This window comes from Sciurus carolinensis, chromosome 10 (genome assembly GCF_902686445.1).
Source record: "Sciurus carolinensis chromosome 10, mSciCar1.2, whole genome shotgun sequence".
NCBI classification, from domain to species: domain Eukaryota; kingdom Metazoa; phylum Chordata; class Mammalia; order Rodentia; family Sciuridae; genus Sciurus; species Sciurus carolinensis.
In genome coordinates this window covers 3,064,704-3,078,571 of record NC_062222.1, presented here as the reverse complement: position 1 = coordinate 3,078,571, position 13,868 = coordinate 3,064,704, and the positions used below count along the sequence as shown (strand labels likewise).

The 13,868-nt window shown below is 37.8% G+C and overlaps 1 protein-coding gene across 4 annotated transcripts in view; it reads right to left on the bottom strand.

Annotated features, from left to right (window-relative positions):
* The window catches only part of Spata5 (spermatogenesis associated 5), a 264,268-nt gene that overhangs the window by 216,808 nt on the left and 33,592 nt on the right, over positions 1–13,868 (bottom strand). For all 4 annotated transcript variants that reach the window (XM_047566459.1, XM_047566461.1, XM_047566462.1 and 1 more), the window contains exon 10: positions 12,452–12,606. In XM_047566459.1, the coding sequence (XP_047422415.1) occupies positions 12,452–12,606 (155 nt within the window). The remainder of the gene's footprint in view (positions 1–12,451; positions 12,607–13,868) is intronic.

Below are 13,868 nucleotides of genomic sequence, written 5' to 3'. Positions count from 1 at the left end.
TTACTATGATCACCAGAAAATGCTTTGAATATGCAAGGAAACCGGTTAGTAACCACTGCAGTTGTTATGTTATAGCAAAACTGGGAAATGAAAAATCCAAAAACAGAGAGGAAAGAGAGGGATGCAAACTAACTGGCTCCTATAGCAGGTGCTATGAACATGTTCACAAGCTTCTTAAAATGAATCTGAAGTCAACTGTACGGAGTAGTGCATAACCAAATGCCCCCAAAGTGAAAGGGATCATTACAAAAGACCTCAAATACTCATAGTAAAAAATTTTTAAATAATTTTATTCTGATTATATTTTAAAAAGAAAATAATAGAAGGGGGACAAAGCAGCAAATGGCAGAGACAAAAGCGGGAAGCAAGTGGAATGGAAGCTAGGAGAGAGCCAGGTCAGCAGTGGAGAAGAGTACCGCAACCCCTGCAGAGGAATGTGCAGGGAGCTCACTCAAAGGCTCAAACCCAGATCTGCCCTGCGGGTCTTAAACTCAAACGGTTTCCTCTGGTCTCTTTTAATGGTAGTTGACAATAAAAGGTTGTGCATGTAAGGAAAGAAAAACAACACCCACTGCCTAGACCAGCTAAAGGGATGCTCCAAATTTCCAGTAAATAAGAGGTAAGGAGAGCAAGGTCCCTCTATCAAATAGTTGATCAAATTCATATAAGCAAGTATGAAAAGCACTTCAGATTCAGCATCCTCAGATCAGAGGAAGAGAAAGAAGTTTCCACCCGAGAAAGAATAACAAATGCTGACTGGAGAGCAAAGATGCTGAGAAAGAGAACTGGTCCTGCTGTTTTGATTTAAAAGTAAGAGGTATGAGGAGAAAGCCCTGAAAAATAATAAAGGAGATATTTAAAAACAATTCTTAAAACAGATAAGAAATATTTTTTTAAAAAGAACCAAAGATTTCATCTTATAATCAAAGCTTATCCCTGGAAGTTGAATGTGCTACATGTAAAGGAACTGGGTCTGGAGAAAGACACTGCCCAGAGAAATCAGACTAGTTCACTTTAATATAGCATACAAGTTTCACCATCTTGTTTAACTTCTGGTTAAGTATGGGGCCCAAGTATATATTTATGCTCAACAACTGTCAATCAAAATAGAGTTGCTAGTAGAGGCTTCAGTAACTAACATCCATTCATTCTCAAGATTATTTACTCAATTGTTCATGCACAGAGATACATTCATTTTACTGCATAGTTATTATGCTTTAGTTGCTTGGCTATACTCCAAAAATACAACAAACAACAATGCCATGGCCTCTATACCATGGAGCTTAGAGTCTAAGAAAGAGAGACATTAAACAAATACTAGCAAATATTTAAGGACTAGATAAAAAGAACTGTACAGGATGCCAGAATAACATAAACAGGCTTCTGGGAACCCCAGAGGCTTCAAGAAGACCTGACGTTTTAGCAGGATGAGGAGGACTTAGATAACTCAAGGAAATGGATGAGGCTGCATCTTCTGCAGCCCCAAGTGCTAACTCCAGCTCACCTTGGGAAAGAGACACATGAGACAGTGACAGTCTTCCTGAGGAATCAGACTGAGTTTTGCTCCCCATTCTGATCTGGCAAATATAGAGCAAACCTAGTTTCTCTGTCCTGTGATCTGATCAATTCCTGTTCACCTCCCAGCTTCCTTTCCCTGCTATCTCTGGAAAAATATGAAATCATGCACAGAATCCTTACACTTCTGAAAAGGCTGCAGGCTAGATGAATGTAGCTAAGCCCAGTCTCTGACAAGGGTGGCCGTAAGCAGCAGCACATTGAACCTATGCTCCTCATGTGCTCTTGCAAGGCTGGTAGGGGTTTTACCTAATTTTTTATTGCAAATAAATCAACTGCTTGCCTCCTAGCTTAACTATTTTATATTTCTGTTTAATGGAAACAAGAGAAAAAAATTTACTTTATAATAAAATTGAGGTGAGCTGATAGTTTCCATTGTTTTATAACTAATAAACAAATTGTGCAAATATTGACAAATTTTGGAAGTGCATGTTTATTTTTAAATTTTTTTAGTTGCTCTTTTTTGTTATACATGACAGTAGAATGTATTTTGGCAAATTATACATACATAGAGTATAACTTCTCTATTTAGGATCCCACTCTTGTGGTTGTACATGTGGAGTTACGCTGGTCATGTATTCAAACACAAAGCTAGGAAAGTTATGTCCAATTAATTCTACTGTCTTCCCTAGTCTACTCCCCACTTCCTTCCCTTCATTTCCCATTGTCTAGTCCAATGGAATTCTATTATTCCCCTCCCCAACCTCCCTTGCTTTGAGTTAGCATCTAAATATCAGAGAAAACATTCAGCCTTTGGTGTTTTGGGATTGGCTTATTTCACTTAGCATGATATTCTCCAATTCCATCCACTTACCAGCAAATGCCATTATTTCATTCTTCTTTGTGGCTGAGTAATATTCCATTGTGTGTGTATACACCACATTTTCTTTATCCATTCATCTGCTATAGGACACTGAGGTTGTTTCCAAAGCTTGGCTATTGTTAGGTGAGCTGTTATAAACACTGATGTAGCTGCATCACTATATCAGGCTGTTTTGAAGTCCCTTTGGGTATAGACAGAGGAGTGGGATAACTGGGTCAAACTGGTTCCATTCTAAGTTTTATAAGGATCTCCATACTGCTTTCCATAGTGGTTTCACCAATTTAGAGTCCCACCAACAATGTATGAGAATACCTTTCTCCCCACACCCTCATCAACATTTACTGTTACTTATATTCTGACTGGAGATGGTTTTGGTATCAGGGTGATACTAGCTTTACAGAATGAGTTTTGAAGGATTCCTTTCTTTGCTATTTCATGGAATGATTTGAGGAGTATTGGTATAAGTTGCTTAAGGTCTTGTAGAACTCAGCTGAGAATCCATCTGGTCCTGGGCTTTTCTTGGTTGGCAGGCTTCTGATGTTGAGTTCAATTTCACTGCTTGAAATTGATCTGTTTAAATGTTCTATGTCCCTTTGATTCGATTTGGGTAGGTCATATGTCTCTAGAAATCTTTAAATGTCTTCAAGGTTTTCTAATTTTCAAAATAAGTTTCTGATTATAGTCTGTATTTCGGTGGTGTCCGTGGTGATATTTCCTTTCTTTTCCATCATGAATTTTGGTAATTTGAGTTTTCTCTCTCTTTTCTTTGTTAGCTTGGAAAAGGTCTCTCAATTTTGTTTATTTTTTCAAGAACCAACTTTTTTTTTTTTTTTTTTTTTTTTTGGTACTGGGTATTGAACTTAGGGGCACTAGACCACTGAGACACATCTATTTTTATTTAGAGACAGGGTCTTATTGAATTGCTTAGCACCTTGCTATTGCTGAGACTGGCTTTGAACTCATAATTCGCCTGCCTCAGCATCCTGAGCCGCTGGGATTATAAGCATGCACCACCATGCCCAGTTAAGAACAAACTGTTTGTTTTGTCAACTTTTTTAACTTTTTGTTTCAAATTCATTAATTTCAGCTCTGATTTTTATTATTTCCTGTCTTCTACTGCCTTGGGGGCTAGTTTTTTCTTCTTTTTCTAGGGTTTTGAGATGTACAGTTAGGTTATTTATTTGGTGATTTTCTGTTCTTTTCATGAATGAGCTCAATGCAATGAACTTTCATCTTAGCACTGCCTTCATAGTATCCCAGAGATTTTGATATGTTGTTTTGCTATTGCTATTTACCTCTAAGTATTTTTTTATTTCATCCCTGATTTCTTCAGCTATCCATTGGTCATTCAACAGTGTATTATTTAGTCTCCAGGTGTTAAGTAGTTTCTATCTTTTTTTATAATGTGTTTTACTTCTAGATGGACACAATGCCTTTATTTTACATATTTATTTTTATGTGGTGCTGAGGATTGAACCCAGTGCCTCAGATATGCCAGGCAAGCACTCTACCACTGAGCTACAACTCCAGCACCCTATTTTTAATTTTATCATTAATTTCTAATTCCATTGCATTACGACTCCAGGTTTTCACACCTTCACACTCTGGGACTGGTGATGCCCCAGGTTCTCAGGTTTTTAGCCTCAGAGTATACCATCAGATTCTCTGTCTCAGGGGCTCTTAAACCTGAACTGAGTCCCACTAGGTACTTCCCCAGGTAGCCAGAGAGCATATCATGGGACTTCCCAGACTCCATAATAAATCCCCTCTTACAGATCTACCTAAGATACCCGTGTGTGTGTGTGTGTGTGTGTGTGTGTGTGTGTGTGTAAATAAACAAAAACCCCCATTGATTCTGACTCTGAAAAACAATAACTGTATCTGAAAAATGAGCAAAATGTTTCATGAATATTCATTCAAACACCCAACAAACATTGACTTAGTTGTTACTATCTGCCAAGCCCCAAGGGTGCAAAGAGGAACAAAAAAATCTCATGTAAAAAAGACACATTATGCTAGGTGTATGCCTGTAATCCAAGGGCTTGGAAGGCTGAGGCAGGAGGCTCTCAAGTACAAAGTCAACCTCAGCAACCACGAGATACTAAGCAACTCAGTGAGAGCCTGTCTCTAAATAAAATACCAAACAGAGCTGGGGATGTGGCTCAGTGGTTGAGTGCCCATAAATTCAATCCCTGGTACCAAAAAAAAAAAAAAAAAAAAAAAGACACATTATGTATACTTTTTTGTGCAAGTATACTGGGGGTTCAGACATACATGTTACAGTATCTTTGGTAACTAAGAGATTAGAAAATACTTTTTCAGGCATATGTGAGGACAGCATATGCATAAATATGAAGTGGCTCAATAAGCTACAGCATAACATGAGATACACTGTTTGGGTAATTCTTTTGAAAGTAGTGAGACCAATGGATGATTACTCCATGTCGGTATTAAGTGAAACATGGAACCACAAAAGAATCACATTAGCCCTACCCACTGATACCAGTCTTTATGTGAAGTATCTCCTTTACCCTAAATGAACATATGTACTGTCAGCAGTCACCAGGTATTTATAGAGAAGTGATCAAAGGTTTATTCAGTAGGTGCATTATCTGCCTTTATTGAACCTCAACATTATTTACAAATATAAAACAAGATAACCAACAAAAAATGTAAAACAAATAAACAGATAAAATAAAACAAAACAAGGAAACCAAAGAAAATGTAAATTAAGTTGCATTTAGAACCTAAGAAGACGACTGATTTCACCAAAGTTAATAAGGACTGAAGCTGAGAACAGAAATTTTTAAAACTTTCACTAACTTTTGCTCTCTCATTTCTCCTAAAGAGGGCCTGAGAGAAGGATCAAAAAATAATAATGAGTAGAATGAAATATTTAATAAGGTTAAAACTACAGTCCTGATTTTGGCACTGAGTATTTCCTGATTAAAGTAATCTACTCTTCCAAATGTGCTTTCCTGTTCAATTGTTATTACAGAAAACTATAAAAATGCACAAGAGAAGTTGGCAAGGAAGACAAGGATCTAGGGAGTGATAGAAGACACTTTTCTGTCTAGACAACAAGAAGCAGAATCAAAAGAAACCAAAATTTAAAGGCCTGCCAAGAACCAATATGGAATTAACAGAATTTCCACAGTTGTGCTATCTATTCCAAAAAAAGCAAGCTTTTATTTAATAATGCATCAGAGAAACCCTCAATCCCTTGAGTTTGTAAAAAGAATTAAAAATATAGAATGTGTACTATAGTTAAAGAATAGAAACTCAAATAGATTCCTTCTAATTATCCTAAGGGTATATGAAGAATGAAATGTAATTATGGTCAATTAAACTACTTCATTCAATCCTCTGCACCCCAGAAATATACTACTAATGAGCTCATCCTATGAAATTCAACTGATGGTCACATTCTGATATTGTAGGCTCATCTGAAAAGGTGCCAGGCAAAAATACAGCAGTAAATTTTGAATACATAATTAGTGAAAGACAGCCTTTTCATATAATTAAGAAGTTTATTACTTTTAAAAAATGGACGTGAATGAGAAATGTTTATGAGACTAATGATATCTGGTTTGCACTGAATTTGATGTCCTAAAGATGGACCAGCTTACTTAAGGGGTTGGAGATTCTCTAGTTTGTCCTAAGGCTCTGACCACTGTTCACTTTACAAAATTCAGTTAACATGAAAGCACAGCCCACCTTTTTTGATGGCTTTTGGATTACTGTGAACTCAGTATCTAAATTCTGAATTAATTAATTAATTAATTAATTAATTTAAAAAAGAACAAAAGCTAAATATTTGATTTTAGAATAAATCATCTCCATGTAAAAATGTATCCATAAAACATCCATCAAGCAGTTATTTAAAAATAAGTTTGTCAATAAATTTTAATGTAAAATGTTTAGCTTTAAGTGAAAAAAAAAATATGAAACTTTTTATGTCCTATGATTAACTATATTAAAATACATATAGGCAAAGAAAGAAATCTTTAGAAGAACTATACAAAATGTTAACACTTATTGTCTTTGGGTAAGGAAACTGGAATTTCACAATTTCAGCATATTCACAGAATCTAAAGATTCCTACAGTATAAAAAAAAAACACATTTGATTTTAATGTCACTGTAGTGACCAATTTAGAACTGCAAAACCTGGAAACATATTTAAGTAAATGGTTAATACTTGTCTCCTAAAATTAACACTACATTACATTATATTATTACTGGCAACATTTCCACCTTAGAACTTTTCTTTGAAATTTAAGTGTAACTAGATGTGTGATTTAGAAAGTTTTCATTTCACACACTAACATCATTTCTCAAAAGAAGCTGAACATTCACTTTACTACAGAATTTTCTTCAATGTTCACAACTAACTTGCCTCTTACAACAGATTTTCTATAGCAAAATAAATATTAAACCTTCTGTAAAATAACTTAGAGCTGTTTGTAGATATAATAGCCAGAAATCAGGAAAATAAAATGTAGAAATCTAATTATACAAATGTTGAAATCTCCGGAAAGTTTTTACAATCTGAAGCAAGCATAACAAAGCAAGTGTAAAAGAAAGTACTTTCACCAATACTAATCATCCCAGAGTTCGTGAGCAACACCACAGTACACCACAGCCTTAGGCCAAATAATAAAGTGCCAAATGGAAAATGGCATAAGTCCATGGATTTTAAATACTGTATCAAAAGAAAATTGCTCTTTCACAACAGCAATTAAAAATGCACTTGTAGTACCAGGTCTGATGATGAATTAATCAGTTTAGCAATTCCAAGAGTACACACTGTTTAAACACATTCTCCTTTGGCAGTTACTTTAACTTTAAAACCTTACTGTATATTCCGAGAGTTCCTAAACATTTAAAACTCTATAGTGTGGATGGAGGAGGTGGTTTATAACTATCACTTGAAATTTTCATGTGGTACTTGATGACAAGGAATCTCTCTGATTCATTAGATTATACAATAGTTAATAAAATGCAGATAAATATTGCAAGTAAAAATATTTATATTAATGTACCCAAACTTTAGACCATAAATTCCTGAGCAATGAAATATTTCTATTAAACCAGCATCAATCATTCATTTCATAATTGCATTTGTCAAATAATTTACACTAAATGAGTATGTTCTGCTACAGCACTTTTGAAACCTCCAAAATTAAATTTTAAGTTCAATAAATAGTGAATAAGAAAATGTTTCAGAAAGAATTCGAAACCTCATTAAGTAACCTAAACTAGTACAAGAACTTAGGAGATTTTCCTCTCTCTAGGGTATTATTTTCTGGCCTAAATTTAGAAAATAAGTATGTCATAGAAGAGGTTAACAAATACATGAATCACTTAGTTTTGCTAGCCAATTACCACAAAATGTAGTGGCTTAAAGCAATAGACACGTATTACATCTGGCAATTCTAAGAGTTTAAGTGTGTGAGGCTGGTCTGGCAAACTTCCTTGGGGTGGGTGAACCAGCAGTAACTGTCTACAATGATAGGACATAAAGACTAGAAGGACTCGTCACCACTCCACATCGCCTCTCAGCCTCTAAGATGATGGTACAGATTTCCTAATAAGCAAAAGCAGGATTCACAGAGGAACAAGGCCAAAGAACTTTCAAGTCTGCTAACAGCATGATAACTAATATCCTACTGGCCAAAGAAAATTACATAGCCAAGCAAAGGCTCAAAAGACTAGGGGAATTGATTTCATCTCTTTCATGGTAAGAACACAAACTCACAATGCAAAAGGTCAAACAGTAGTGGGAAGTATCTGTAGATATGTTTAGCAATCTACTGCATTGTCAAATGCCAAAAGAACAAAAACAAACAAACAAAAAACCCAACTGTGCCTCTTCCTGCTCCATGGCAAAGTAAGTATAAGAGCTCTTTTTATCAGTTCACAATGCATATTAACACATAAAGACTGAGACGTCCAGCAGCAAAGAAACACAACTGATTTTATTTAAATCAGAATTTCCCAAACTTAACCAAAAAAGCACATCTTTCAAGGAATATAGTCACTAGAAATGCAAAAACACATCCACTGGTTTCTCCCTACATCATTCCATATAATCTACTCCACTGATTTAATATCTTTTTAGTTTTCTTTGTTTTTTTGCAGCTAACAACAATTTTAAAACTTTAATGATCAAGAGAACTAATGCCCCTAAAATGCCTACACACAATGGGGCAAAGGGTAGAAACGATGCCTGATGCCCTAACAAGGCTCACAGTCTTCAAAGAATTAGATAAGAATTCTTGCTCTGGAGTACATTACTGCAAAGGAGTGTGATGTCTGCAAGATGACAAAATACAACTTTTCACCCCTCAATCTGAACATCTGTCCAGACACAAAAATACATTCACAGGAGCTAAGGAATCCAGATGTGAGCTAGATGTGAGCTAGAGTACAGGATATGGAACAAAAATAAGATACATGACAAAAAAGAATAGACAGAAAAGTTTCACAATACTCACCTCACCCTACCCCAGGCGTGGGCAGCCCAATGCAGAAAGAGATACTCCACACAGGGGAGGAGGAAAGTCAAGTGAGCGTCCAACTTTGCCAGATTTCAGCAGACATCACTCAGCCTAAGGCCAGCCCCCAGAGCTACAGGTTGGTTCCTGGAGACAGGTTCTAGAAGTACTCCAGGGCCAGGCTTATGCCCACAGTACCAGACTCCAAACCAGGCCCATGGTTCCAGGCTAACCTCAGGCTTTCAGACTGCCCCTCTGGTCCTAACTTCTGGGCTCACCTACAAGATCCAAGCTCCAAGACAACCCTTTTGGCCATGGCATCCCAGGATCCCAAACCACCCCCTAGCCCCAGGCTCTAGGCCTGCCCATGGTGAAATGGCACCCATAGACTCAAACTCTAGAACTGCTCCTGAGGACATGGGTCCAAGTCAGTCCAGTAGACACAAGCCCCAGGCCCTAACTGTTATGGTTTGGATGAGGTGTCCCCAAAGACTCATGTGAGACAATGCGGGAGGGTTCAGTGGGGAAATGATTGGGTTGTGAGAGCCTTAACCCAAACAGTGAAATACTCCCCTGACAGGGGTGAAGTAGGTGGTAACTGAAGGTGGGAAGGGAGTGGCTGGAGGAGGTGGGTCACTGGGGGTGTGGCTTTAGGGTATATATTTTGCATCTAGCTAATGGAGTCTCTCTTTGCTTCCTGATCATCCCTCCACTACTCTTCCACCATGAAGTTCAGCCTCACCTCAAGCCCTGAGGAATGGAGCTGGCTGTCTATGGACTAAGACCTCTGAAACTGTGAGCCTTCAAATAAACTTTTCCTCCTCTAAAGTTGTTCTTGTCAGGATTTTCAGTCACAGCAGTGAGAAAGTTGACTAAAACAGGTACCCATAGACTCTAATTTCAGAACTGCTGCTGAGGACATGGGTCCAAGTCAGCCCAGTAGACACAAGCCCCACGCCCTACCAACAGCCTTAGACCAGGTTCCAAAGCAGTCCCCATGGACCAGATGCCAAGGCCACCGGGCTTGCTGAGCCAGGAATCAGTCAGACCTGGTTTGGAGGATTGTAGCAGGAAGTCAACCTGCAGAACCTCCAGAGAGCCCTCCTAGAGCCTCCTGATGAGCTGACTGATGAAGTGCTTTTTCCCTGATGAAGTTCATCAGTAGAAATTAAAAGAGGTATCTGTGCATAGGGAAGATCATATGTTCAAGGCAAGCCTCTACAACCTGGAGAAATCCTGTCTAAAAATAAAATAAAAAGGGCTGGGGATGTTTCTTAGCGGTAAAGTGCCCTCCCCAGGTTCAATCCCCACTGCCGTAAAAAAACAAAAACAAAACAATAACAAAAAAGACAAAAGTAGTGGCAAGGATAAAGAGCAAAGGGAACCCTTATATGTTGCTGGTGGGAATGTAAATGGGTATAGCCACTATGGAAAACAGCATGGGAGTTCTTTAAGAAATTAAATAGATCTACTATACAATCCAGCAACTCACTTCTGGGTATATACCTAAGGAAAATAAAGTAGCATCTCAAAGAAGTATCTGTGCTCCAGTGTTCACTGCAGCATTATTCATAATAGCCATGATTTGGAATCAATCTACAGAATGGATGAATGTGCAAAGAAAATGTGGAATATCTGGAATATTGTTTAGCCTTAAACATGAAGGAAATCTTCTCATTTACAAGAGCACGATGAATATGAGGGATATTATTCCAAGTGAAATAAACAAGGCACAGAAAGAAATACTGCATGATCTCTCTCATATGTGGGAAATGAAAACGTCAAACTCACAAAAGCAGTGTACAAGGGTGATTGCCAGGGACTAGGAGGACAGGGAAAAGATAATGTTGGCCAAAGACTACAAAGTTAAGAGTTATGGATGATGAATAACTTCTGAAGACCTAATGTACTGCATGATGAGTAAGACTGCATGATGTATGTGAAATTAGCTAACAGATCTTCAATGTTCTCATTCAACACAAAGAACAGATACCAAGTGGGGTGATGGAGACTGAGATTCCCTTCATAATGTATACCCACATGTCAGACTGCTCACCATAAACACACAAAACACACAGAACAGGGAAAGAACAATCACAAACCTCCATCATTCATCAAAGCTCTCCCAAAAGCTTTTAGTGAGCAATCCAAAATTCCCCAACCAACACCAAGACCTAAATATGTTAATCTTGTGTGAGCCAACCACAGTGGCCCACCCACCTTCCACCTCAGGACCACGCGAGATACACTGCCAGTTCTGAGTTTCGATGTTCTTTTTCCAGAAATATTAATGTATTCAAAGCAAACTAAAAGGCCATTTTTTTCCTGAATATCAGGCCCACATCGTTGTGGAACTATATATAAAAAAAATAATAAAAAACTGAACAGAATATTAGGCAGCCTAAATGTATAACTAGGAGATTTGTTTGCTCTAAAATTTGCCTAGGTGACCTCTTCCTATAAAACTAAACTTATTGCAAAAATTTATATATATCCCAGCAATCTCACTCTTGGTCATTTACTCCAGTGAAATGAAAACTTATGCTTACAAAATACCTGTTCAAAACAGCTTCACTCACAGTAGCCAATCACTGGCAACAGTCCAGATGTCTATCAACAAGTGGTGGAACATACCTATGGTGGAATGCTACTGCTATAGTTTGGTTCTTCAATGTCCCCAAGAGTTCCATGTTTTAAAAGTTTAATCCTCTGCTTGGCAATCTTGGGAGAGTCTTAGGTCATTGGTGGAGAGCCCTGGAAGAAGAATGTGGAACCCTGGTTCCTTCCTTTTTCTTGCTTTCATTTTCCAAGTGTATGTAGTAAGCTGTTTCCTCTGCTTACCACAGGCCTAAAAGCAACAGGGCCAAAGGACAGTGGACTAAAAACTCCAAAATGAACAAAAATAAATCTCTCTTTTTAAAAAGTTGATTACCTTAGGTATTAGGTTACAGTAACCCAGAGCTAAGTAACACAATTACTCAGGGTTAGAAAGGAATAAACTTGATATAACTTGTATGAATCTCTAGGGAATTAGCTTAGAGAAAAAAGCCAATCGCACCAGAGTGCACACTGTATGCTTCCACTTACATCTTTCTGAAAAAACAATATTTTAGAAATGGAAACAAGAATGAGGTAGGTGTGCCTATGAAAGTACAACATAAGGGGTCTTCATGTGATAGAATTGTTTAGTATCTTGATTGTAGAGATGAATACACAAAGCTTTATGTGATAGAACTGTACAGAACTAAACACAAACAAAAAAAATGGGTCCAAGTCAAAGTGGGACACTCTGAATGGGCCTGGACTATAACATGAATACCCTGTTTGTGGTACTGTGCCTTAGTTTTGCAAGGTGTTGCCGCTGAAAGAAACTAGATAAAGCAAACAGGATCTTTCTATCTGACAACTGCATTAAATCTACAGTTATCTCAATAAAATTCTGAATTACAAATTTACTTTCTTAAAAGTTTCAGCTAAATAGTCCATCTCTCTGGAGTCTCTGTTTCTTTCACAGTTTAATTCAGCACGGCAACAAGGTGGAATAAATTACTTACATTTGGGATGTCAATTGCTACTTCCCTCATGGCACTGGGCCTGATGTCATTCATTCCCTGGAAGAAATCCTTCAGAGTAATCTTCACCAATCCAGCCACCTTACTATCAGGGAGAACAGGCTGCTTCCTCAGGACTCTTCGCAAGGCACAGAGACCTACAAAAAGGAAAGTAACACAAGATTTACTCCACAAATAGACTGCATAAAAATAATAATAGTCAGGTGTGGTGGCACACAACTACAAGCCTAGCAGTTCAAGAGGCAGGAGGATCCCAAGATCAAAGTCAGCCTCAAGCAATTTTCCTAGGTGCTAAGCAACTTAGTAAGACCCATCTCAAAGTAAAAAAAATAAAAAAGACTGGGGGTCAAGAATCCCTGGGTTCAATCTCCAGTAGCTCCCACAAAATAAAATAATAATATCTGCTTGGATTTCAAACACTGACAAGACCGAATGCCCCAACTCCCTTCCACACTACCTCTAATCTGTGGCAAGGGATTCTAGTTTCCAGGGCAGTAAAGCCCTGATGTGTTCTTTGAACTCTGTGATTTATTTAGGTTCCAATGAAAAATGAAGTTCCACTTTGCAGAATTTTAGTCTCAGAAATCTCTTAAAAATCCAGTCTGAATAACTGAAAACAGAGAGCTCCCTCATTTTTAAACCACTTGTTTCCAAGGTCTAGCCTCCATGAAAATTGTACCCTTTCATTTTTTTTATTTGCTTTCACTTACCTGAGCTTTTATAAACAGAAGCACTGACACAAGGAAGTTCCACACAAACTCCCCCAAACAGAGGTGAGCTTTCACTAATAAAAAAAACAAATAGTGCAAAGACACTCAAAAAGTAGATCTGCTATCTAAAAACTGTCAAGTCACTGACTCAGGCTTGTCCATTTGTTTTTCCACCTCTTGAAACACTGAAAGGCAATTTTTCACACCTCTCCAGTCTAGACTTCTGCTCAAGGCCTTCCTTTAAAGGATGTATGTGTGCAGGAAAATAGAGGGTCTCCCTTCAAAGTCAAGGGCAGAAAGACTTACAGCCCACCATCAAAGACAAGTTCTCTACCCTCAAGGTTTCCCTCTTGAAATGTGACCTTGTGTGGACTCAAAAGTCACCTAACCCTTTCTGTGAAAGCTGAGGCTCAGGGAAAGTTCAGTCACTTCTGTTACATTGCATGCTGTCTTCTGACTCCAAGCAAGAATACCAAGTCTTCATCATGAAATGTGTCAGTTTAAGAGGAGGGAAATTCTCAGACCCTTCACAGTTCTTGACACAAAAATATATGTTTATCTTTAGTATGGTTTCAACTTTTCTGTCCCTTCCAAAACGAATGCTGAAACATAATCTTCAATGTGACAGTGTTGGGAGGCGGGGTCAATGGGAAGTGTTGAGGTCATGAGGGTGCAGAGCCCTGTGAATG